This window comes from Cyprinus carpio, chromosome A21, assembly GCF_018340385.1.
Source record: "Cyprinus carpio isolate SPL01 chromosome A21, ASM1834038v1, whole genome shotgun sequence".
NCBI classification, from domain to species: domain Eukaryota; kingdom Metazoa; phylum Chordata; class Actinopteri; order Cypriniformes; family Cyprinidae; genus Cyprinus; species Cyprinus carpio.
The window spans coordinates 19,720,417-19,746,758 of NC_056592.1; the positions used below are offsets into that span (position 1 = coordinate 19,720,417).

Sequence of the window (26,342 nt, forward strand, 5' to 3'; positions counted from 1 at the left end):
TGTATTATTCACACACATGAATTCAAATTCAAGCACTCTGGAGTAGTTTTGGAAACTCGACCGGATCTGTTACTGAGGCGCACCGCACCACACTCAAAATCAACCCCAATTACTTATCAGCGTCTTATTTTTCTACCTTAAGTCCCGGGCTGATGCTCCAGAAGGCAACAGGATGCATTAAGAGCTGGAGAGTATACACTTTCTGAACTATATGATTAGAGTAAATTGTCTTTATTTTATCTTCTGTATTTATGTATTTTCTGAAGCGCAGCACTAAATAAAAAAATATGATCTTGAATCAAAATAAGACAATTTACACACCATCCTTTTTCTAAATGCAGGATTAATGTAAACTGAACTTAAAATCTGTATTCAGACCAGATTTTTATTGACATAAATAGTGCATGAATTGAGAAGGTGAATTATGCACTCAAACGGGAACATTCTTGATTTGACTCGAACATGCGAAAACATCCACACACAAAGAAAGCAGACCGATTAATGGGTATAAAGAAAAGTGTGTATTGCAATTCAGTGCTTCTGTAACACAACCTCTAACATAAACCTACTGACTGCAGGGGAGAAACGTTTCCTAGCTCATAAATACAATGACAACAGTATGGGATTGTAGTCTTGAGTCCAGACAGAACTTGAGGGTGGAGCAGATTTAGCCTTTGAGAGAAGACATGCCGGCTCTCATGATCTCATCCACCAGGAGGATGTTACTGGCGATGACCGTGCTGAGAGAGAGAGAGAGAGAGAGAGAGAGAGAGAGAGAGAGAGAGAGAGAGAGAGAGAGACAGATGAGTCGAAAACAGACTAACATATGGAAAGAGTGGCACTAGGTATTGAGAAACAAGAAAAAAAGTGTGTTTTTGTGCAAGTATCTTTGCTGGTTTAGGCCTATCATGAATAAATTACACTAAAACCGCCAGTAGGTGGCGGCAAAACCTTAATGAGTGATTCACTGATTCATTTGTTCAAATGATTTGCTCAAAACAGCCGATTCAGTTAGAAACAGAGCAAGCAGTCGTCTTCATGAATGTGTTACGGATTCGTTCATAAACACATTTATTTAGGAACAAAACACCGCTGTGTCGCTCTGAGACGCACAAACGTTCTTTGTTTGGAACGGTTTTTGTTGGTGAAATACTGTGTCTAAAATATTCACTTCATGTTTGTTGAATTTCTGTATGAAATCAGCATCACATTCACGATCACACTCGCGTGCTGATATTCAGGAAAACAGCACTTTTGCTTTTATGAATTTACTAAACTATATCATATCTTATAAACATACAGGAATATTTTCTGACTATTATTGACAACTATTTTGCTGTTTAACACTGTAAAGCTGCTTTGGGACAGCGGTGTTTGACTCACCAGGAGTGAAGCAGCTGCTTTTTCACGCTGTAGTTATCCCACACACCGACCTCTCCTGCGATCATAGGTTCACCTGCACACAGAACACAGCACACGGATGCGTTACAGCCGGAGGAGCGCAGACCTTCTCTTCAGGTGCAAGACATTCACAAAAATCTGTGTATATATGTGACCCCGGAGCACAAAACCAGTCTTAAGTGTAAATTTTTCAAAATTGAGATATATACATCATCTGAAAGCTGAATAAATAATCTCTCCATTGATGTATGGTTTGTTAGGAGGACAATATTTGTCTGAGATACAACAATTTGAAAATCTGGAATCTGAGGGAGCAAAAAAATCTAAATATTGAGAAAATCATCTTTAAAGTTGTTCAAATGAAGTTCTTAGCAATGGATATTACTAATCAAAAATTAAGTTTTGATATATTTACAGTAGGAGATTTACTAAATGTCTTCATGGAACATGATCTTTACTTAATATCCTAATGATTTTTGGCATAAAATAAAAACAGATCATTGTGACCCATACAATGTTTTTTGGATATTGCTACAAATATACCTGTGCTACTTATGACTGCTTCTGTGCTGCATCTGAATCAATACCCAGCTCGTGTCACATGTGTTTTAACACATGTAGGTAAATCTTACTGCTACTGCGAATATCCTTGATGATTTAGTGAATAATGTGTCTGTAATTAGCTTTATACACAAATGTCAAAATGATTGCTATGATGTGAGCCGTCTCTCCACGTGCCTGTGTTCAGATCCACTCCCACCAGCTCTCCGGTCTCTTTATATTCACTCTGCAGCTTCACCAGAGTCTCTTGAGGGTCGAAGCCTGAATTCTGAGCCAGAACCCGAGAAGAAGATCAACTTGAGTCACTCAGAGGCACCTTTACACAAGAAGCTAGTCAATTCACACTGTTTTACAGTACCTTAGGGATGATGAGGAGGGCGTCAGCAAACGCCTGCACACCCAGCTGGGCTCGGCCCTTCACTTTGGGCTTGTGTTTAACCAGCGCATCCGCCAAAGCCATCTCGAACGCACCGCCCCCCGGCACAACTGAACCTGAGAGAAAACCAGCAGAATGCTCAACATTAGCTCAGTCGCATGCAGGGGCACATCTGATAAAGAATGACATTTTTTTTTAAAAGAGTGGCAATGAATGTTTTAAAGTTATATAGACATTTAAAATCTATATGATTTAGTTGCAATCAGCTATAGAGGGACAGGGAATAAATGTATGCTAAAACTAGCCTAGATTTCAACCAAAGATGTCACCTTTACAGGGGTCATGACATTCATTTTTATTTAAATACATTCCTTGAGGTTCACCAATAATAACGTTTTTTTTGTTGCAATGGTCACTTTGTCGCATCCAGTGTTCAGTACAGCTCTTGCGGCGCGTCCGGTAAAGACACAGTGAGGGAAGCCGAGAGCAAGATATGCTTCGTCATATTTTCTGCATTTAGCTTTTGAATGAGCAGCATCTGCCTGGTTCTGTGAAAACTTCTAACCAGCATGCACCGCTTCAAGCCAGATGCTGATTGGTCAGTGCAGGGCTTGCTCTGGATGCAGTCATATGCAAATGTATTTGCTCGTGTGATGTTGCAAATCCCACAATTTCCAAACAAGCCATTTTTGGAGCGCAGCTAAATAACAGCTCAGTTTATAACGAGGGAGACAGCTCAAGCTTTGAAACTCGCAAAATTTGATTTCTATTATCATGACCGCTTTGATAGGATTACTAGAATTCTTCCTGCAATTGCATTGTTTTTTTTCGGATGTGTTGTAATGTTTGTGTCCCTACCATCTTCAATGGCGTTTTTGACGGCTCGGAGGCCATCTCTCACGGCGTCTTTGATCTGAGTCAGGGTGTGCTTGTTAGGTCCTTTCACCAGCAGGGTCACGGAACGAGGGTTCCCACAATTCTCAATGAACGTGAATTTCTCCTCTCCCTATTATGAAAAAAGCCCAGATACATGACGATGCACGAACACTCAGAGAGTCTGTGAGAGTTCTGTGCCCTCCAGAATAACAGCCCGGTCCTCACCAGTGTGTGTTCGTAGACGAGCCCCGCGTATCCCAAACACTCAGCCGTGAGATCGTCCAACGAGTTCATAGCCACTCCACCGCACGCCAGAGTCAGCTTACGGGGAAACACGTTTTCAAGAGTTTACACAAGCAATCTCAATAAATCAACAGAATCACACAGGTCACACATCTCCCTGACATTCGTCTCTTACCTCTCCATGTTTCGTCTCTTCGCTCGGCGCAGGGCCACGATGCCCTCTTTAGCCAGCGCGTCCAGAGAGAACGGATCGATACCCTGAACACAAGAAATAAATCAGCTTAAAGTGAGAGATTTAACTAAAAGACTGACTCTACTGGTAATCAAGACTATCAGCGATGTTTGCCTTAAATAGAGAAAATATTCAAGAAGCTGTAAGTATCGATTACCTTCTGGTTGATGACCACAAAGCCCTTCTTAGTATCCGCGCACACTTTATTCTTCAGCTCGATGATTTTCATCACGCGATCTTCGATGAACTTCCTCTCGGCCTTCACCAGCTTGTCTCTCTCGCCTGCGCTCTTGTAGAAGAACCCAGAGTTCACCTCTCTGTGAGAAAACACACAGCGAGCACGATCACAGGTTTCATCATTCACACTACTGTAAACAAACACCAACTTTCGCAAAGCCTACGTTTTCTCGTATTCCAAGGAAACGTTGCAAGTGAGAACGAAAGCGTCCTCCACCCTCTTCCTCATGTCAGGATGCCTGGCTCCATGATCCAGCACCAAGCCTCTGATCAGTCTACGCATCAAACACAAGATGACATTAACATACCACTGCAGCTGTGACACACGGAGGCCAGCCAGGTATCCACAGAACACATAAACGGAGCCTAACGTCCACACGAGAGGAGATCTTACTGTGTATCGCTGTCAGTTTTGTGCTTCATCTCCATGATCTCCACCATGTAGAGGTCGATGGGCTCGTTGGGTTTCCTGATGGCCAGAACAGCATCCACCACAGCCTGAGGAACACGAGGCATGGCATTGAAGGGGTCACGAAATGTATTTTCAGTCTTTGTATTGTTTCTGGAGGTAAGCTCATGAAGTTATCTTCATACCATCAATACACACACCATTTCATGACCTCGTTAGGACTTCAATTATTGCCCGTCAGAACTTCAGACGACGTTTCTCACCTCTGTTAGTAAATCGGCCAGCTCCCTGTGGACCTTGGTTCTGAGGGAGGTGCGGGCGACGCTGATGAGAGTCTCTCTGTCCATCTCCTTCACCACCTTCACCTCCTCCAGCACCTCGAGAGCCTTCTCCTTGGCAGCCTCGAAGCCCTCAGCGATCACCCGCGGGTGGAGACCCTGTGCACAGATGGACTCGGTTTAGAAGGTGGACATAACTTTTAACTTGAGACAGACTTAATAAGAGAAGAACCTCGGAGACGTAGAGGTCGGCCTGCTTGAGGAGCTCTCCGATGATCAGCACATTGGACGTCGTGCCGTCTCCGGTGATGTCATCCTGGGCCGTGGCCACCTTGGCGATCAGCGAGGCAGTGGGATGCTGGATTTGCTGAAAACAAATCAACAGATCAATGGCGGTGTGCAAGAACGGGCCAAATATTAAAGATTACATGGGCATTTGAATGAAATGTTGTTTAGTCAATATTAAACAAGGATGTTGGCGCCTCTGCAGGCTTGTGTTATAATGCGTAATATGTAATTGTTTATAATACATTATGCATTCCAACAGTTTTGTTTAATAAAACCATGATTACTTCTCATTCTTTATTTGAACAAATTATTTTGACTTCATTGCTATTATACAAGTATTTTATGTAATTTTAAATGCTATTGTTCGCTTAGGTCTATTTTTATATATATAAAAAAATATCGTAATTATTCGATTACTTGATTAATCATCAGAATAACTGACAGATTGATCGATCACCAAAATAATCTTTAGTGACAGCCCTAGTGTAAATGTAAACAGTTGGGAGAAAATCAGACGCGTGTTAGTAAATTACATCCGTGCATTAGGTCTTAAAGTGACAGCAGCGCAGACCTGGCAACCCGGGCCACGTGCACACCGTCGGTCAACGTGAGGAAGGTACAACTGACTTCAACAGTGCCCTAAAATTTGCTAGGGCTGTGTTTGATACGATGATGTTTCTACTTTTAAACAAAAAAATAAAAATCCAATTCCTTCTAGTTTCGATCAACTCTTGAATGTAGGTAACACTTTCCCTCAAAAAGCTGAGAAAATAGTGTTATCATCAAATACTACGTCTGGATCATATTCAGTTAATCAAAGCAAAGCTGCATCATGGTCCTTTTCCACTTATATGCTGTTTAATGTTGATGATCACATTATCTTTCACATGCATCTGCTTATATACGAGTGGTTTCTGCGTCTTCCTCTCCTGTGTTTCTGATCGGGAGATTCTGGACTCTGTGTAAAAGTTTGCAGAGCGTGCAATAGTAAAAACACAGAAACCCGGGGAATTCTGTGTTTGGCAGGGTAAGAGTTAATAAAAGTTTGGGGGGGGGGGGGGGTTAGTTTTTTTCATTATTTGAACTTCTGATTCAAAGATTATCATGATCAGTCCTTGCTGTCACTAAAATGAAAAATGGTGCTGAAAAACTCAGAACCGCTCGATTCATACGCATTCATTTTACAAAAACTTCAATTTTCGGATCTTCGTAAGTTTAAGTGACAGAAAACGCTAGGATTAAAAAAAAATAAAAATAAATAAAAAATACTAACACCTGTAATTTGCGTTTCAAAGAGTTGCATGGGTTTGGAGAGACATGAGTGAGCGCAAATGACGACAATTTCCTTTTTTGGGTGAACCTTAAATTTAAACCCAGAACGATACTTTGTAACAGCAAATGATATATTTTGGGATTGGTATGTATAATTATTTATTTCCCACACTTTGATTAACTTCAAATTCAAGGACTTTCCAGGTCCAACACCCTCAAACTCAAGTGAGAGCGAGGTTACATCGTGTTATCTTGTAAGACACATTTTTATAGTTTCCATGTGTCAAACTACTATGCAAAAATTTTTTTTTTTGGCATTAATTTTTGGCCAAATGACAGATGTGATACTCTATTTGTTGTATTTCTGTTTTGCATAAAACTGAAGAATATTCAATACATCCTATACTGTATTCTAAAATGATCTGATATTAACTTTTGCATGGATTTTATTGAAAAGACCTTAGGCTCATGTAACCAGAAGTCTTCCTTACCTCATTGGTTTACATTATCTTAACAAGCAAAGCAATTCAACATTAATTCCACGGTGTGTCTGTGAAACAGAGGTACCATCGTAGTATTTTTGTGCGTGCATGAACGTCATGTAGGGTGACCATTTTTAATTTTCCGAAAAGAGGACAGTGGTGCAGGGGGAGGGGGGGTCTGGGGTGTGGTTGGTGGTTAAAGTAGTGCAATGACCATATCCCAAATATCAAAACTGAAAATGTAATTTCCATACCTAAAATACATATTTCACAGTCACTGTCATGCATATTGATCATAAACACAGCTAAAAAGCTTCCTATCAGTGAACCTCCTTCACAAAACATAACATCTAGCACAGTTTTATCACAGGCAGAATGCAAAAAGCTGCAGGAGTCAGATTTGACTGATCACGGGTTGAGGAGCGGGATTGAGAGAACAGTCCCTTCAATCCCTGACATTTTGGGCGATTCAGAAATCCTGGCCAGATGCATTGTTTTTAGGTCCAAAAAGAGGAAATATAGTCACTCTACCGTCATGACCACCAGTACACCACAAAGTACCTCACGCGCGAAACACTTCACGTAATGCGTAAACGTGCGTAACTAACGTAAATCAAGCAAGCTTCTATGCATAGGCCACGAATTGTTGGCGAAATAACACATCAGCGCAAAATAAATTCAAGCATTTCCACAGACCTGCATCAATGTGTGTTTATTTTCAAAAACTTTCCAGGGTTTGAACATTTTTTTTTTTTCTTTCAGATTCACAAACGACTGAGTAAATGCACGCTGAATCAACATCTGAGATCAAACCTCAGTCTGAAATCTGGAGATGCAACACAAATCAACACACAGCTCTTACCATCTCATGCAGAAGAACGTTCCCATCTTTGGTGAGCTTGATGTCTCCTGCGCCAGACACAAGCCTGTGGAAGGAGTTTGGGAGAGAGTAAGAGCAACACAACAGACACCACACCTCATCATTCATTCTGATGTGTGACAGACAGCACATGCAGCAGAGAGCTGAAGGCCCAGAAGAGGAAGAGGTGCAAGACCATTTCACATCATCTGCAAATCCAAACCAGAACAGACTTCACAGCAATTCTCTCTCTCGCTCTCTTTTTTTTTTTTTTTGCTCAGAAAAACTATAACCGTATAAAAAAAAAAAGCATGCTATATTTTGTAACGCATTTATGTAGTATTTTGGTTCATGCATTTTAGGGTTAAATGGCTAGATGCAATTGGACATGTGATGCGATACCGACATAATAATACTAATAAACAAATATCCACATTCATAACAGCATTTAAAAACGTAGCTCCAGGACATCTGAACGCAGGTTCACTGCCATGATGATGAGTCAGTTGTTAGCTCTGATGCTAACTAACTAACGTTACACAACGTCAATCGTCTCAAAGCTAATGTAACACTTTCATGTAACGTTACTTTAATAAACAAGATGCTGAACACTGTAATCCGTTATTAGCAGCGACGGTGTGCGCAGATCTGCATCGGTTCACAGTTAGCTGCTAGCACCGGAGTAGCTACCGACTGACAAACACGTGCTAACAAAGCCGCTAGCAGACAGACTCACATCTTCATCGTGCCTTTCGGCCCCAGGTTACTCTTCAGCACATCCTGGAGCCCTCGCGCGGCGCTGATGTTCACCGCCAGGGCCGCATGAGCCCTGGCCACCTCTGCTTTCGGGTTAAGGGCTTTTACTGCGGACATTCTGCTGGGGACCGGAGCACAGCTTCGCGGGATAAAAGGAAGAGAAGCTCACACGCGCTTCCAGAAGCTTCCTCTGTCTGCGCGCTCTCGGCACCGCCCAACCACGTGACGCGCGCAGATGACGTGGCCACGCCTTGACATTCTAATAATACATATAAATATATATATATATATATATATATATATATATATATATATACATACATATTTTTTATATAATTATAAAAATATAATTATTTTTTGGAATATAATTTTTTTTATGGTTTTTAATGTTGTTTATTTTTTTATTGTTATGTTGTATTGGATTTTTATTTTGGCTTGTTAGTTTATTCTTATTTTTTTATTGGTTTTTGTTAGTTATATATAATTAGGAATTATATCAGTCTCAATATTATTACTATGAATAATAAATGTTTGTTTAGCGGCAAATCATCATATTAGAATGATTTCTGAAGATCACGTGACACTGAAGACTGCAGTAATGATGCTGAAAATACAAATTTGATCACAAAAATAAATTACATCTTACCAGATATTCACAGAGAAAACAGTTAAATATAGTAAAAATATTTCACAATATTACTGCTTTTGCTGTGTTTCAGATCAAATAAATGCAGGCTTGGCGAACAGAAAAGGCTTCTTTAAAAACAGTAAAAATATTTCACAATATTACTGCTTTTGCTGTGTTTGTATCCTATATGTATGTATGTATGTGTGGTATATATATATATATATATATATATATATATATATATATCTCATGTTTTTGTATAACATATCTTTTGAGGGTTAACCCCATTTTATTTATTTATTTATTTATTTATTTTACAAAAACACAACTCACCTGAACATTCTCCAGGCAGGATGAACAAAAAAACAAACAAAAACACAACAGTTGTAGTTGTATATTTATTTGTTTTATATAGTCCAGTATAAACATCCCATAATTTCATTTTTCACAAATTCCAAAAACACCTCCCAGATATAAAACATTTCCGAGGGTTTCTTCCTTGTTACAGCGTTTCAAGAGCCACACATGATAAACAGTTTCCAGCCATAGTCCACGCGAAGAGCATGTGTTTCTCCAACAGAGACTCTCACTCACTACACACAACCGCAGAAACACACCAAAATATCCTGTTCTTATAATAAACAATGCTAATAGTCGTTAATAGTCTCTTATTGACATGTTTAGACCTCCATGAAACAAATAAAACCCCCTGCAAACTAATAAAAGACGTTATACAGACACGGTATTTGATAAATCAATTGCATTTAATATATTATACTTTCAGTTCAATAAAAGCATTGAACTGGGTTTGTAAAAGCTGTATTTATGCATGTTTTGACTTGAGTTTTTGTTGCATTTACAGAGAGATCCAAACAAATGGTCTGAATGATTTAAAGCGTAAAACACTTGATACAATTAATCGTATTTACGGGTAATTTTTCAAGCATTCTGCCTAAAAATGATCAAGATATAAGTCTTTAATTACCATATTGTTTTTATGCATGTATTAATTCAGTCCGGCTTTGTGTCTTAACACAGAATTCTGTTAGTTTGAGAAATGCTGTGGTTCCTGATAACCAGTGCGCTCACTAATATCAACACACTGAACTGAACTAGTGCTAGCAGAATTATTATCTCAGCACGTGCACGTGTTTAGCTTGCGTATATTAAAAAAAGTCTGTGTAGTTATGTCATAGACTACTCAGAAGCATTAGAATAAAGTACAGAAGCTTCATGATTACATTTTCAGTCGTGCAAAGACAATGTGCTAAACCCGTCCTCTACAGGTTTAATAACTTTACCCTAAAATCTTGATAATGTGTCACCCAATCAAAGACCCCAAGAACTCGTTTAACATTTATTTTACTGCTAAATCCATCCACCGTGTGTCCAAAGTATTGACCTGTACATTATTAACAATGACAGCAATAGCAGAGGATACCTATATAAACATCACATCTTCTGAAAAGACAGGAACATTAAAGAAACCTGATTCATTAACTATAGATATGGGTATATTCTGTAGTTTTGCTGCTTGGGTGATGTCCTGCATGGCTGCACGCAAGAGTGAAAATGTTTACGATCTACAACTGTTTGAAGGGATGCTCGTGAACTGGAATCTGAATTGCAAAAAAAGGCAAATTAAAAAAAAAAACATTGCTAAAAAATGCATGCCACTCCAGTCAGGTCTTGGTCTTTGGGTTCTGTCCGAGTCCACTGACGCGCATGAACACACCGCCATCCTCCAAACATTTCATTCAGAGCGGATCAGTTATCCTCGTCACTCCCGAAGCCTTCTTCCTCTTCCATTTCCACTCCCTGAAACAATCTAGAGCAGAAAATACATGATTAAACACATCTCACCAACCTTTAATCATCTCAGATCTATTAGAGTCAAGACCAAACCAGATTCATGATGAGCCACATTTACTGCTGCAGAATGATTTATAGTTAATCAATAAACACAAATCAAAAATATCTTTGTGTTCCGAAGATGAACGGAGGTCTTACGGGTTTATTTTAAGACCGATCCTGAGACCAAGCACTTACTATAGTAACAGTAAATTAATTACAAGCAATTAACCATAAACTTAACATTACCCGAGAGTAAGCACACGTTCTTTATTAATATTACTCAGCACGTATGTGGAATTACACTGTAACTTATTTACTGTAATGCATTATATAGAAATAATGCTGCTGCAAAAATAAATAAATACATAATATGCAGATCCAGGATGAGTGAAATTATAATTTTTATTATTATTAATTTTATTATTATTAGTTTTTAACCCTCCTGTGATATCCGGGTCAAATTGACCCCAAAGCAACTTAGATTTCTCTAAAAAAAAAAAATATGACGACTATATTTTTAAACCTTGACTCAATAGACAAATTCAAAAACATGCACATCTTGTGTTACAATGTTTTTAAAATGCATGTGCTCATTTGGACCCAACTGGTGATGTCATCATTTTTTTGGTGAAAATATAAAAAAAGATTAAACATTAAATGCAGAATAATTTTCTCTTGTGTTTGACCTTTTTCTGATGAATCTCTCTATTGTCTCTCATGACAAGATATCTAATGAGCAAATATCATTTACATTTTACTATTACTGTACTGCATTTTTTTGGTCCTTTTCAGAGTTTCACACACTGTGACTGTACACACATTTTTACAAGCATCTGTCAGAAATTATTGTTATTGGGTTTTCATATTATATGGCGACTTTCCACAGACCATAATCATTTTTATATTGTACTAACTGTATTTTCATTCTCCTAACCCTCACACAAAACTTTATGCATTTTTACATTTTCAAAACACACACACATACAAAAAACAAAAAAGATAAATAAAATAAAACAAGCTGTTTTCCTCAAGAGGACCAACTAAACGTCCCACAATGTCAAAAATGCCATTCTGTGTCTAAAGAAAAATGACCACAAGTGATTTAGAGGAACAAAACTCAAAAACTGAATGTTTTTTTTTTTTTTTATCTGTAAATGAAGCAATTCAATAAATAAAATATATATAAAATGGTTTGTCCTAAAAATGTATTGGGTAAGTAAATAAATATAAATTATTTTGTCAATTTGAATAATTTATTGATTTATTTTAATATGAAACCATGAAAACATGGTTGAAATTTGCACATAACAGGAGGGTTAAAGATTTGTGGGGTAAAAAAAAAAACATTGCTTTAGCTCTGGAACATATATATGAACACGTTATGAACCAATGTTGTGCAATTCTTAGTTATGGAAGAGCATCGTCTCTGCATGAGAATTAAAGCTCTCCTTCGTGTCTTGTTGTGCTTAACACAAGGTTATTTTAACAACATGCAAGCTCCACATTAATCCAGACGGTTGTGTCTGAAGTGAATGTAAAGAGCAGGGTGCGTGTGAGCGTGTTGTGGACGGCACTCACTGGTTAAAGCAGGGCGAGTCGGGGTTGTTGAAGTGGCTGTAGGGGTTCACCCTGCTGAGAGCTCCCAGACAGATCCAGCAGAAACACTTCTGACAGGACGAACAGGTCATCTTGTTACAGCCGTGCACCTTCTACAGGAACAGGAACAATGAGAAGAGCTTTCAATCCATGCACGAGTCATTCAGGCAGATCTTTCTGAGAATCTACCGAAGGAGCTCACCTTTGCACAACACACAAGATCTCAGTTTGCAGAGGGTTCCCTCAATTTTTCTCCAATTAAATGATTTTATAGAGATTTCTGGGGCAGTTTTTAATTTGAATGCCAGGTACACATGGAATTAATAGGTGTATATGATAATATCTACTACTACTATATTAGTGACTGATTTTTTTTCCACTTATAGATCTTAATAACCGGAACAAAACCATTCCTAACATACAATTTTGAGATTCATCTTTGTTCTAAAATTATGACTGTGTGAAATTAAATATGCTGTGCTCCGCAACATGATCCATCAAAACAAAACTTGTTACACTTCAGTAGCACCTGCGTAATTTGGGAATAGCACCATCTACAGGTCAAAAGATCTGAAAAATGGCTATTTTTGCTCATAACCTTTAAATTATATATTTTTTTAATTGTGATGTTTGTGTCTATGGATTCCTTGGTTCACACCAACAATACCATTTTTGTCAGGATTGGACGAACCTCTCGTCTAGCATTTTGGAATTTGTATTCAATTAAGATATTTTTAAACGATTTAACGCACTGGCACAGAATTGAGCATGAGCCTGAAGCTGCCTGTAAAGTTTAAAGACAGCACCACCTGCTGTTCAGAAGATGTAAAGCTTAAAAAAACCTTTTGTTGTTGGTGCAGTCCTTGGTTTAGTTGTGCAGTGGGTTGAACTGAAACACCCTAAGCCCTAGATCACTTGGAATGGAGTTGATTTATCGTTTACCAGTAATGCATTTGTGCAGTGGGTTGATTTGTAAAATGCTTGTAGATATATAGATTGGTGTGTAGTTGATTTATTTTATAAAGAAGATATCCATATCAACTTCTGGTTTATGCACCATTCTATACGTCTACAGGCAGTGTAGAAAGTTACTTTTAAAAGAAATGCATTTCAGTAATGCATTACTCCATAATAAAAAGTAACTAAATGTGTTTTTATGGAAAGTAATGTATTATGTTACTTTTGTGTTACTTTTTGTCACCTGGGCTGGGCTTGCTTATTTAGGTTTTTTTTTTTTATTAACAATGTTTTTAATTAACATTTAAAACGCAAAGTTATATTTTCGTTATATTGCCTCTTCCTCTGCACATCACTCTCAGTGAATAAATGGGGAAAAAAGTAACTTGTGTTAATTATTTGAAAAAGTAACTCAAATCTTTCACTGGAAATGTATAAGTAATGCGCTACTTTACTAGTATCTTGAAAAAAGTAATCTGATTACATAAATAGGGTTACTTGTAATGCGTCACCCCCAACACTGTCTATAGGTATGCTTTGGCTGTTGGAAAAAATATACGAAGTTTCACAACAGCAAGTATTATTTGGCTCGATCTCAAAGTAACTCATATGATATGTGGGGGGAGATTAAGTGTGATCTGCTGTGATGTCACAATCGTGTTGCATTGTGGGATATGGAGCTGCCGATGAATCATACATCGGAGTAGGCTCACTTGGAAATATGGAAATATGTAGTATGCACACTAGGGGTTGACCGATATGTATTTTTCAGGGCCGATGCGGATACCGATTATTACAGATCAAGTAGACTGATAACCGATATTTTGAACCGATATATATGTCTTGTGTAAAAATGAAAATGAATGTCAAAATTAAGAATAACAAGGGCTCTGACAAAATCTTTCTTTAAATGCTTTTAAATTATTTTATCGGCAAATCGATTTTGAAAGTGACTGATACCGATAACCATAAAAATGCTTAATATCGGCACCGATAATCGGTCGACCCCTAATGCACACATCCTTAGTACTGACCTGTATGTTAGTGCCACAGCAAGGGCACTGTTTACAGTTATCCTTCAGCCAGTCAGTGCTGAAAGACTCCTCCACCGCCTTCTGAATGACCCGCCGGCCAAAACGCTTCTCAAGGAACTTCTTCCCCTCTTCACTCGCAGAAATATACTCATCCCGCAAACTGCGAAGCTCATCTGTTTAAGAAAAGCACAGCTTTTGTACTCTACAGAGGGAAAAAAAAACTAACCAAGTGTGTGTACTGCACATTTTGTAGCTAGAATGCTGGTCACTGAGCATCCAAAATACATATATTCAATATATCTTACCAGCAGTCACCATGCAGTGAGAGAGGCCGTGATAGCTCCGCTTACAGAGCGTACAGAAGGCATATCGGCAGGCGGGACAGATGCCCATGGTGGAGTCAGGCTCGACCATCACCGCCATACAGCAGCTCATACGAGGACAATACACCACATCCGCCATCAGGTCCAGACTCGACTGCAGCAGGAGTCGATCATAGCGCGCAAACTCGTCTTCGCCCACGAGAAGTTTCACCTGTTATATGAGCAGACTGATGTCAGTCTTACAACTACAATCAGAATGCGGCTGAAGAGTTTTAGAGTCATTACAGGGCTCAAGGATATTTTTCTCAAGTTTATTGCTTTGTTGTTTTTGACTAACAGTTCTAATCATTAATATTAAGGCATCAAAATTGTAGATTATACAAGCTGACATGATCAAGTATGTCAAAAAACAATTAAAAAAACATATTGCATTGACTGTGTGATGAAGCGCATTAGAATGCCCAGATAAATATCTCTATATGGGCTTTTGTTTTTTATATTCATCAGATATGATACAGTTTCACACACGCAAGAGTCCAGGTATTTTCCTGAATATCAGCACATTAGCATGATTGCGAATGTGATATTAGCTTTGTACAACAAACATTAAGTTAATATGAAGTGAGTTACATTTTAGACACAATATTGTGTTTTTCTGTTTCGTTAATTAAATCAGTTCCAAACAAAGCCGGAGCAGAACATTTGTGCGTCTCAGAGCAAAACTGCAGTGTTTCGTTCCTCAATTAATCATTTGAGTCAACGTTTTTTGATTAACATTAACAACAGCTGCATGTATATTACACCGCTCACTTTAAAACCCTTTTTTCTCCCAAAAGCTTGTGGATGCTCGTCAAAGCGGGCATTCTGACATAATTTTGTGTGTATTTTTCTGTTCAAACGTGATCAGATGCAAAAGAAAAAATCTATTTTGTGTGCGCTGTGAAGTGTTTTTAAGAGTTTTATTTTCTTGTGTCTTCAATAAAAATGTGCGAATGATAAACTGTCATCTGTCCTTTCAAGTGCGCCCGAGTCTCATCGTCAAGCCCATAACCTTTCCATACTCACACACTACAGCACAATCACACGAGAGCAGACAGGAGATACCTGGGAAGGAGTGGCCATGGACACACACTTCGGCTCAGGGCAGTTAAGGCACTGGACTTTTCCGTCTCTAATCTGGATCTGAAAGTATTCCTTCATGCAGGCCTTGCAGTACACATGCTGACACTCTTTGAAGAGCAGTGAGTCGGAGCCGAGCTTCTCGGAGTAACAGATGCCGCAGCAGAACACCTTCTCATCAAACACCTTCTGCTGCTGAGCTTCGTCGAAATCCAGCAGCTGAGTCAGTATATCTGTGCGAGCGTCGACTTCTTGCACGGCCCTTGGGTCTAAATCTTTACTTTTCTCTCCGGAAACGTCTACTGCTTGTTTTGGGCCAGATTCACTCTCAATGCTTTGGATTTCCAGCGGTGACTGGATTCCCAAAAAGTCCAGGGTCTCTTCCTTGAGGAACTGCATCCAGGTAAAAAGAACCACGTTGCCTTGGTTCTCCTCCCAAAGCTCGTCCAGTCTCCTGCAAAGTGCAGTGATCTGATGGAGTGAGAGCGGAAGGTTATTGCTACAGCAGCAGAAAAAGATCTCCAAATACACTGGCTGTTCTTGAATAGAGTTCCCAAATATCCTCCCAGACGTCCACTAGCTGATCAAACCCATTCCCTCAAACTAACAGCATTCACCAGAGTCAAAGCTGCTATGACCCTCTGGTTCCCTTCCACTTTTGGGATAGCTGGGAAAATAACTTTTCATTTTGTGATCCAATGAAGTATAAAGTCATGCAGGTTTGCAATGACAATAACGGCGGGAAAATTATGGCATTTATTTTTTATGGTAAACTACTCTTCTAAAAAAAAACTGCTGCCTTTATCAGTGATTACACTAAATTAGATGTTGTTGGCCGTTTAAATAAAAGGAAAGTTAAATTAATGTATGACTGATTGGCTTGTTAGACACATGAGATTTAAGCCACGATGACATATATATTCTTTGCATTTTTAAGTCTGCATCAAATTGTTATGTAGTAAAAAAAAAAATTTCTCCGTATAAATGCAATTGTACAAGTATTCAGTTTTAACCAGGGGTGGGAATCTCTTGGTACAAAGCTTGTAAATCCCTCGTTATGCTAAATATCAGATTGAATATTTTCGTCAACTTGTTCTCTTTAAATTAGGAGAGGTTTGTATTTATTTTTGAAACTGCAAGCACACATAGGGCACACATCGCGGTGAAGGAATTTCCCTTGTGCTAATTTTGAGTGGATCAGTATTATCACCATATATATATAATCTTTGTGTGTGTTACGATGTAACGAGGTCATTATTCAGAAACCAATGAAACCGAAACTAAATAGGGCATTGAGACAGGAAGTGAAATAAACAGAAAAAGAATGTCAAAATAACAGAACATAACCCTGACATTTTTTACATTTCTGGGTTTCTCGTCACAGTTGGGTAAACGTCTATAGCAGTGAATGGGAGACTACCACAAACATATTTTTTTGCATCCCATTTGCTCAAAAGAAAAACTCTATGATAGTGTTTTCATGACTTTTAAAAAAGGGATAGAGAGAGACTGATAACGACAGTCAGAGAGAACGATGTCAAATTTACTGTTAAAAAAGCTCGTCAAGACAAACTTTAAGCTGGCTTGAGAAAGCCGGACCAGAAACTTTGAAAAAGTTTAAGAAGTTTAAAAAGTTTTAAGTTTGACGGTTTTCAGTCTGAAAAATTTTTACGTTTAAATTAGTTTTAAAAGCATAAAGTTTGAATGTTTGAAGGCAATACGGTCTGCCAGAGATAGATAGAAATACAGCTGCTAGAATACCAGTGTGGTTGCTAAGGTGTTGCTATGTGGTTGCTAGGGTATTTGGGGTGGTTACTACAGTGGTTGCTAGGGTACCTGGAACGGTTGATAGGATGTTTCTATGCAGTTGCTAGGGTACCCAGGATGGTTGCTAGGTCGTTGCTATGTGGTTGCTAACGTACCCAGGGTGGTTGCTAGGGTAAACAGAATGGTTGCTATGGGGTAGCAACACCTTAGCAACCGCGCCTGGGCACCCTAGCAACTGCATAGCAACACCTTAGCAACCACTCCGGGTACCCTAGCAACCGCATAGCAACACCCTAGCAACCATCCCAGGTACCCTAGCAACCTCATAGCAGCACCCTAGCAACCACATAGCAACACCCTAGCAACCATCCCAGGTACCCTAGCAACCGCATAGCAACACCTTAACAACTGCCTGGGTACCCTAGCAACCGCATAGCAACACCTTAGCAACTGCCTGGGTATCATAGCAACCGCATAGCAAGACGCTGTGTTACAAACTAGTTTCTTTGTAATTTGATGCAAAGGTAATATAATACAAAGAATAGTGTTATAAATGTAGTGAAGTGACGTAATGTCTAAATGAAACAGTTTATCCAACAAGAATAAAAGTTTAGGGTGAGACTTTTATTGATTGGTTGTTGATCTGAGGAAGCTATGATGTTTTGATTCAATTCTACAAAATCAAAACGAACGAATTAGAACTATAAAAGAGCAAATCACAAGAATGAAATGACACAGCTTTCAGGACATTACGAAACAGGACTCACCTGGACTCTCGTGAGCCATTTGGAGCTTAGAGTAAAAACCGGAGCCGCTGCCGAAGGATAGTCAGCCGGGAATTCAAAACTCAGAACCAGCGGAGGCAGAAATGATACATTATGCTCTGTGGAATTCTGTCCTGTAAACCAAGAAACCATTCTATGCTGTTAGATGTTAGAATAAGGTTTGAACACCTGCTAATAGAGTCTCACCCTTGACCAGCAGTTTGAAGCTCGGAGGAAGCTCCAGGCACAGATGAATCTCGCCCTCCTTTCCTGACTCGGCTCTGCGGAACTCGTCTTTATCATAGATGCTCGCTAGAGCAAGCAGTTCGTCTTCTTGTGCTTCCTGGTCGGCTGACATTTGAACATTCCTGAGATTAATATGAAATCAAGCAACATTTACTTTCATGCTTCGTAAAGCCCCTGGAGCGATGGAAATACTCGAAATAAACTAAAAAACATGTTCCACGCAGAATAAACAGCTATTCTACTTCCTACATCATCCGCCGGAATGAATGTGCGTACGACAGTTAGCGGAAGCTTATTGTTATGGTTTATATTGTTTTATATTTGGTTTTTTTTATTGATATTTTTTGTTGGTTAGCTATAGGAGGCCTTTATTCACCCACGGAGCCGTGTGAGGCACTTTTTATTATGGATGGATGCGCTTTATTTGATATCTTTTGGACTAGTGCAAAATAACACCCATTCACTGCCATTATAAAGCTTGGAAGAGCCAGGATGTTTTTAAATATAACACTGATAGGATTTGTCTGAAAGAAGAGTCATACACACCTAGGATGGCTTGAGGGCGAGTAAACTATGGGCTAATTTTCATTTTTGGGTGAATTATCCCTTTAACATCTCAATGTAGCTGTGGGTTTTTAATTTGGTATGTCTTGTACTCGGTGACTTGCATTTTATGAATCATCAAGGACCATCTTTAGTGTCCTACTGAAGAAAGGAAGCTGCCTACATCTTTTTTTTTTTTTTTTTTTGGTGAACTGTCCCTTTAAGTGTGACAGAATGATTGACAGGCCGGTTTATGCTTTATGGTGACAATCAGAATACGTTACATAACAATGCGACTGAGTGCAATTTGATGACGTGGAAGTATTGTCTCAAAACTTGCTTGCTGCACACTAAAAAGTAACGTTTATTATGTTTTCTTCACGAAATAAATAGTGTATACTTAAAGAGCACAGAAGGCGAGTTGGGAGGATTCCTAGTCTTCTACTGGGAGAGGTGACAGTACTGCCAAGACAACAATACCGCGATAAGTTTAAACAATATTCAACTATTGTATACGAACATACTCAAAACTGCTTCTTATAGCTGCATTTTAATACTCAAGAATACTCTAACATGGCGCATGGCGTGTAAGGGACCGTCTCAAAAATACAATCTCTACCGTAAAACCTCGGCGCTGTCCAAGGGACAGTTCACAAAAAAAAAAAAAAAAAAAAAAAAAAGTATGTCATCATTTAGTCACCCTCATGTCATTCTAACCCCATAAGACCTTCGTTCATCCTCGAAACATATATTTTTAATATCCCCTTATTCTTTTATTGCATCTATTTCAACCAAAATTCTTTATACATATTTAAAAAGTTGTAGTAGGTTCCCTGTGACCACATTGACTTGCTTCATGTGATGTATACAGCTCTTAACAGAAGCTGTGTCCCAATTCTGAACTGTTGAATAAGGATCGGACAAGGCTCACGTTTTGTATCGTGAGTGTAATTTTCAGACGATCCCTTCAGCAGCACATCAGAATATCAGCGAATATCGCGCGTGACACTAATAACTGTACCGCGCTGTGTCACCCTACGTCTGGTTCTTTACTTTTTCAATCTGAATTGTGACCTATTAAGATATTAACTTATAAAACACGTACCTTTCTCTATTCCCAAAGCAGCTCTACAGTGGGACAACTGCAATCTCACAGCAGGCCAGATGGGAGGAGCTTGTGTTTGACAGGCTGCTGCTGCTTCCGGTTGGAAAACCCGCTTCTACTGCAGATTCTGCCCCCTACTGGACGGAGTGTGCAGCGCTGATGTTGAGGGAGTGAGAAATAAAAAAATATATAACAAATCCTAGATGACTAGTTTTGTTAGTTAACTATGATTAGGATTAAATCCATTTCTTTTTTTTTGACATAACAGCTTGTGTTCCTGAGCTCACTTCTAGTTCTTTCCACTCTCAGTTTGTGTTATTGCAACAAATAAAGAAATATATATCCTGATCTACACTCTTTAACAGTTGGTGACTGTAATGCACTTTATGTCGAATTCCAACCATCTCAGAAAATCATCTAAACATCTAAAAAAAAAAAAAGGCCCTGGGATCTAGTGGAGTCATTTGAATCAGTTCACCAAAAAGAATCGTTCAGTTTTGTTCACTGATTCGTTCAGCAGGTGGGGGACAAATGAGTGTTATTATGTGTTATGATACACTCTTTGAAACTAGCCTTAATCTGCATGTCTATGAATCTATACTAAGTGTTTACTTAATCGTGTGAACTTCTGAGCATGACTTTGATCAAGCAATATACGAAAAAAGACAATCTAAGGTTTCAGGAGAGATCAAACCCAGTGAGAGGCTCCCTCACACTTGAATATTGCTGGTTCGTGCTTTAACCAGTCTGGAGAAGACATGACCTCAAAATAGTGTGAACAAGAAATATGAATCAGTGTATAAACATGAACAAGAATGAACTGTTCAGTTAAAAGATTCATTCAGAAACACTGATTTGTTCACAAACTATGACCCTAGGAATAAAACAGAACATAAAAGCACATAGAACGATGAAAAAATGCATTAAAAAGAGATTAATGTTATGAGACAGATTAAGAGTATTAGAGTAATTAGTTGCAGGTTTTCTGCATATTCATATTTTCTCAACAGGTTTCAGATAGTTATATAGCATCCCTCAGTGAAGAAGCATACTTATCAATAACACCAGACCTCTGTGATGCTTGTGTGAGGACACGTTAAGTCACGTGACATGCCAGAGCCAGTGAGCTTTGACGTTGTTGCTGTACTGTATCTGTAGGGAGTATACATAGTGTAGGCTGTGTCCCAAATAGCACCCATACCTTTCTCAGAGTTTTTCCCAGACTTTTGCGATGTTATGTTTTAATACAGTTATTATTATTTTATTTTTATAATTTAATAATAATGTTTTCTTGCCAGGTATGAAGTCTGCTGTGGAGCTCACTATTGTAAGTCCACAAAAACACACGTGTACTGTACATAAAGTATGACATTTGGCAATACTCATGTCACGTGAGGGTCAATAACTACTTAAATGATTGTGCAGAAGATTAGGAGTTGTATAAAAAGTGTAAAAAAAAATATTAAAGCTTTTGGACACCATTTAATATTATTCTATTATTTTTTTGTTCCGCGAAAGAAAGAAAATCATATGACGTTGGAACGACATGGAGATAAATAATTATGACAGAATGTTCATGTTTTGGTGTACCTTTAACAGTAAAAAAATTAATAAATAAAAAATTATATATATATATATATTCACACACATACACACATTTATATTTATATTTATTATATTTATATTTATTATAATTATTGCTCTTTTATTTTTATTATTTATTTATCTATTTGTGTGTATTTTATTTATTTAATTAAAAAAATGTTCTCCTAAATTTCCTGCCATTTTTCAGATTCCTCATAATTTTATTTTGTTTTGTATTTATGCTGTCGTCGTCCTATATTTTGTCTCATTAAGTTCTGCTCTAGAAACAAATAAAAACAAACACACGAAGAGGAAATAAACACTAAGGTAGCTACAGTAAATGAATGGAGCTGCCTGACGTCACAAACTGTAGTCAGTGTGTCCTAGTTTCTGAATCTGAGTCCAGATATGAAAGCCAGTGAGTCTCTCCTACGAAGACATGCTCGAATCCAGACGAGTCCGGTCTTGAGTGGAGAGAGAAACACACACAATACAGCTTTTAAGATGACTTGGATTTTACTTGGATACTTGAATCTGGCCCCAAATGATCTCCTGTAAGGTGTTCTGGATCCTCTCCTGGCGCACAGCTCAAACCAGACGTGATAGAGCTGCTTCTTGACAGTCTCCGGTTCACCAGGATCACGTTCAGCTGTCCAGAAGTGAGATGAAACTGAAATGACACATGTGCAAATATTTCAGCTGCTTCTATATCATATTATTTCCAAATCCTGTCATGACATGTTAGGTGTATTGAGTCTGTCGATTTTGAAATGGTCTAATTCAGCTTTCAAAATCTGAAGTTGAACTTCCTGTTTGTCAAGTTTGTTTTACTCTTTAGAGAAGAAATGATGAAAGAGTCTCATCACATTGCTTTTGTTACTGATTCTGAAAGGAACTCACATCTAGTTGAAACACATGCAGAGGAGGTTTTACATCAGGTGTGCTTCTCTATGAGGATGAATCTGATGCTTTGAGATATAGGCTTACCCACAGATGTCTGTGATTGCAATACTTTGTGAAACTTTGCACAGTTTCAGTGGTTCGCCGCTAGGAGGCAATCTAACTCAACCCAGGAACCAGTGCCTAAATGTTTTTTAGTAGTAACAGTAGCTAATCATTGGCAAAACAAGGCCTACACTCTCAGAAAAAAGGGACAAAAGCTGTCTCTGGGGCCTTTTAGGTTCTAATATGTACACTTTAAGTTCTAATATGTACCTTTAAAAATGAATTGGATGAGGTCACTTTGTCACCTGAAGTTGTTTTAAACCCAGATTTGTTTCTATGCGCTGGTATTCCGCAGTGATCCTTTAAATAAACAGAATTATACATATTAGCTGATTTGCTACCCAAGAAAGTCTCCTTTTTTAAAATGTTTTCATCAACAAATGTGAACAAAGGCAGTCCTGCTCCATCATCGTCATCAGCAGATGAGATCAGATCACCCTGGCAGGTGAAAGCAGCAAATTGTAATATTTGTATTATAATAAATCACTTGGTAAACTTGAATTATTATTATTATTTGTAAAACCAGGCTCGTTTCAGTTGCTGGTTAGTATGTAAACGCCAGAACAGATGCTTAACCAGAATATGGACCTTGATCAGAAAATGTTGTGTATGTTAACATGATTAATAAGTACAGCTACAGTTATTGAACTACTTTCATTCTTAATGCAGCCTTTGTAAATAAGTGCATGGGCTCTCCCTGAACTTATGACCTTAGGTCAGCAGACATAAAATAGTAATGTCACTTTATTAGTGTCAAATGTAAAGGATGTAACAGAAAACAGAGTTATTCAGAGTTATTCTTCTGTTTCTAGGGAAGCTGTCATAATTACCTGTAGAGATAAGGTCTCAGCCGATGGATGTCATTGTCCCAGAGCTCCTGAACCACCGCTGACACTTCTCCATCGCCTTCAATCACTTTATTATTTTATTCCCTAAGGATTCACTACAGGTGTTAAAATATAAGCCTACTATTAAATTCAAAATTAACTGTTTTACTCAATATACAGTGACTTAATGTTTCATTAAAGAAAGCTGATTTTGATATGAAAATAGTCTAAAAATTTGGTAAGTGATTAACTATTTTGGGGAGAAATATATTAAATATATGAAAACTAGTGCTGTCAAATGATTAATCCTGATTAATAACATCCAAAATAAAGGTTTTTGATTACAAAATAGATGTATGTGTGCTGTGTATATTTATTATGTATATATAAACACACACACACATGCATGTATATATTTCAGAAAAATAGTTTGTTTATATATTAAATATATTTATTTATAATATAAATTATATGCATATAAATATAGACATGCAAATAGTTTCAAAATATATACTGATTGTGTGTGTGTTTATATATACATAATAAATAGACACAGAACATACACACATATATTGTGCAAACAAAATCTACACAAGAAAATAGGTTATTATTGGGAGAACAGGCTCCAGCTGCATCATCAATAAATCACACCGAACTGGACTCATGCCCAAGCTGTGGTCACTTACAGCACAGATCACCTGTGAGTAAACCCTCTGAACACAGTAACATGTTACTGTCTTTTTCTTTTCTTTCTTGTAGGGCCTAAATGTAAAGGACTCTTTATTAAAACCTCATTACAGTTATTGTTCTAAAAATATATTTTCTGTTTAATGTTGCATTAAAATGCATATTTTAGTCTACATTATTATGCTAATTTATCTGTTTGACAAGCATGCATGCTTGTTTAATGACATTTAAGTTTAACAATGACTGAAATGGGAATGAAATGGGAATATGTGCATAATTGTAATAAAAGTCACATGCTGGGGAATGCATTAGACAGTACAAGCACCTGATGTGGAAAGCAGCCCAATCACTACAAAAACCAGTACAGGACAAAAAAAATAAATAAAAAATGTATATTTCCATAAAAAAACCTGAGGATTATTCATTTCATTTTTGGTGTGAAAGGGCCTTTACAGCTGCCAAAAAAATAACTCTTTTGTTTTTTGTTATTAAAAAACAAATAAGCAAGCCCAGCCCAAGTGATAAAAAGTAACACAAAAGTAAAGTAACTAAGTAACGCAATTAGTTACTCTTTAATGGAGTGACGCAATATTGCAAAGCGTTACTTTTGAAAGAAACTTTCCCCAACACTGGTCACCTCGAAGAAAACTGAATCTTTAGACCATACCAAGAACATCTGTGTTAGACCAAACAACAACCCCACGTGCAGCTTTATTTCTTTCTATACAGTCTTGTTATTTAGTGTGAGATTTAGTTGAGTAGCGTGAGAAAGAGCCTGAAAGCAGACCTGATTTTATGGTGATTCAGAATAGCTTGAACTGCAACCAGTGACAATAACAATACTGAGAAATAATCAGCTAACTATGAACAATTATCTAGGCCTCTAAACATGAAAAAATGTTTCATCATACCTTTCACATACTCACATTCAATGTTATTATGAGAATGTTATTTTATTCTGTAGTGCACAAAATAAAAGCCCAAAAAACTAAATAATATCTATTATGTATGTTTATATGTATGTATATTTTATAAGTATCTTTCATGTGGCACACAAGCCAGGATAAGTGAAATAAAATAAAATACAGAGATAGACACAACAGCCTTGTTATAGTTCAAGAGTGCACAACTAAGTAATTTTTAAACTTTTAAGCATTTTTTTTTAGAAGATACCAACTCATCATATTTGTCAAACTTTCCTCAACAGGAGAAGTTCAGCATTGTTATGGTCACATTTCTGAAAAATGTAAAGTTAGTAGCACTACTACTTTTATCCTCTTGGTGGAGCAAATCTGCTGTGCATGGCCAGAATGACTTTAGTGACTGCTTGCTCTGCTTGAGCTTGAGAAATGCTGTTGGTTTTTCAGCTGTAGTTTCCAGTGCTGTTGAATGACATACCACTGTCCAGACGCTGACACCGATCAGTGTGACAGAATTATGGTCAAACACACAAATTAAATTATTACTGTTATTTTATTTTTTAAATGAAGCAGGGGAAGGTCACTGTTTTTTTGTTCTTGCAGCAAGCAGGTTTAGTCCTGTTCCTGTAGAGAGCAGTGAGAGGAAGGTGTCATCTGATGAATGAATGATGCATTTACACAGCGCTTTATTGAGTATTGCTGTACACCCAAAGCGCTTATATAATGCTCATTTGTAGGACCTTGCCCTGGCAGTCAAATCCACAGAATATGGAAGAGGTCTTTTAAAATTCTTCTCAAGTCTACAGACAGTGCTGCAAGCTGAGTGATAATCGCTCAAGGTCAGGAGTTCTGGATAACTCATGGGAAACTGTCTAACATGGATGGGGAATACTACATTTAGAGCCGGAATCTCTTGTGGATATTATCAAATCAGATTCTGCTGTGTTAGCATGATTTATATTGATATCTGTGTCCCTGCAGCACAAAAGCAGTCTTAAGTCTCTGGGGTATATTTGTAGCAATAGACAACAATACATTGTATGGGTCAAAATTATACGTTTCTCTTTTATGCCAAAAATCATTAGGATATTCAGTAAAGATCATGTTCCATGA

General features: G+C 37.9%; 2 protein-coding genes across 2 annotated transcripts; both read right to left on the reverse strand.

The window, feature by feature from the left end:
• Positions 1 to 367: 367 nt before the first annotated feature.
• On the reverse strand, positions 368 to 8,487 carry cct6a (chaperonin containing TCP1, subunit 6A (zeta 1)). The gene is made up of 14 exons (XM_042711213.1): positions 8,251 to 8,487; positions 7,518 to 7,581; positions 4,846 to 4,980; positions 4,599 to 4,772; positions 4,321 to 4,424; positions 4,091 to 4,201; positions 3,847 to 4,006; positions 3,633 to 3,715; positions 3,440 to 3,536; positions 3,197 to 3,344; positions 2,321 to 2,454; positions 2,140 to 2,242; positions 1,384 to 1,456; positions 368 to 740 (listed from the first exon to the last, which is right to left on the reverse strand). Exons 1-14 carry the CDS (start codon positions 8,385 to 8,387, stop codon positions 668 to 670), a joined length of 1,596 nt encoding a protein of 531 aa, XP_042567147.1. The 5' UTR covers positions 8,388 to 8,487; the 3' UTR covers positions 368 to 667.
• Positions 8,488 to 10,243: 1,756 nt separating this feature from the next.
• LOC109096630 (E3 ubiquitin-protein ligase RNF14) lies at positions 10,244 to 20,361 on the reverse strand. The gene is made up of 8 exons (XM_019110249.2): positions 20,207 to 20,361; positions 18,520 to 18,680; positions 18,316 to 18,446; positions 15,767 to 16,252; positions 14,645 to 14,873; positions 14,340 to 14,512; positions 12,331 to 12,461; positions 10,244 to 10,726 (listed from the first exon to the last, which is right to left on the reverse strand). The coding sequence occupies exons 2-8, from the start codon at positions 18,668 to 18,670 to the stop codon at positions 10,666 to 10,668; spliced, it is 1,362 nt and encodes a 453-aa protein (XP_018965794.1). The 5' UTR covers positions 18,671 to 18,680; positions 20,207 to 20,361; the 3' UTR covers positions 10,244 to 10,665.
• Positions 20,362 to 26,342: the final 5,981 nt, after the last annotated feature.

Excerpts from the sequence above, each read along its gene's own strand:
- cct6a (XM_042711213.1), bottom strand. The coding sequence starts at position 8,387 with ATGTCCGCAGTAAAAGCCCTTAACCCGAAAGCAGAGGTGGCCAGGGCT. Across the intron at positions 4,981-7,517 it reads ACGTTCTTCTGCATGAGATG|CAAATCCAGCATCCCACTGC; the intron begins GTAAGAGCTGTG and ends ATTTGTTTTCAG. Across the intron at positions 4,425-4,598 it reads TGGCCGATTTACTAACAGAG|GCTGTGGTGGATGCTGTTCT; the intron begins GTGAGAAACGTC and ends CGTGTTCCTCAG.
- LOC109096630 (XM_019110249.2), bottom strand. The coding sequence starts at position 18,670 with ATGTCAGCCGACCAGGAAGCACAAGAAGACGAACTGCTTGCTCTAGCG. Across the intron at positions 12,462-14,339 it reads GCTGTGGCACTAACATACAG|AAGGTGCACGGCTGTAACAA; the intron begins GTCAGTACTAAG and ends CTGTTCCTGTAG. Across the intron at positions 10,727-12,330 it reads GACTCGCCCTGCTTTAACCA|ATTGTTTCAGGGAGTGGAAA; the intron begins GTGAGTGCCGTC and ends TTTCTGCTCTAG.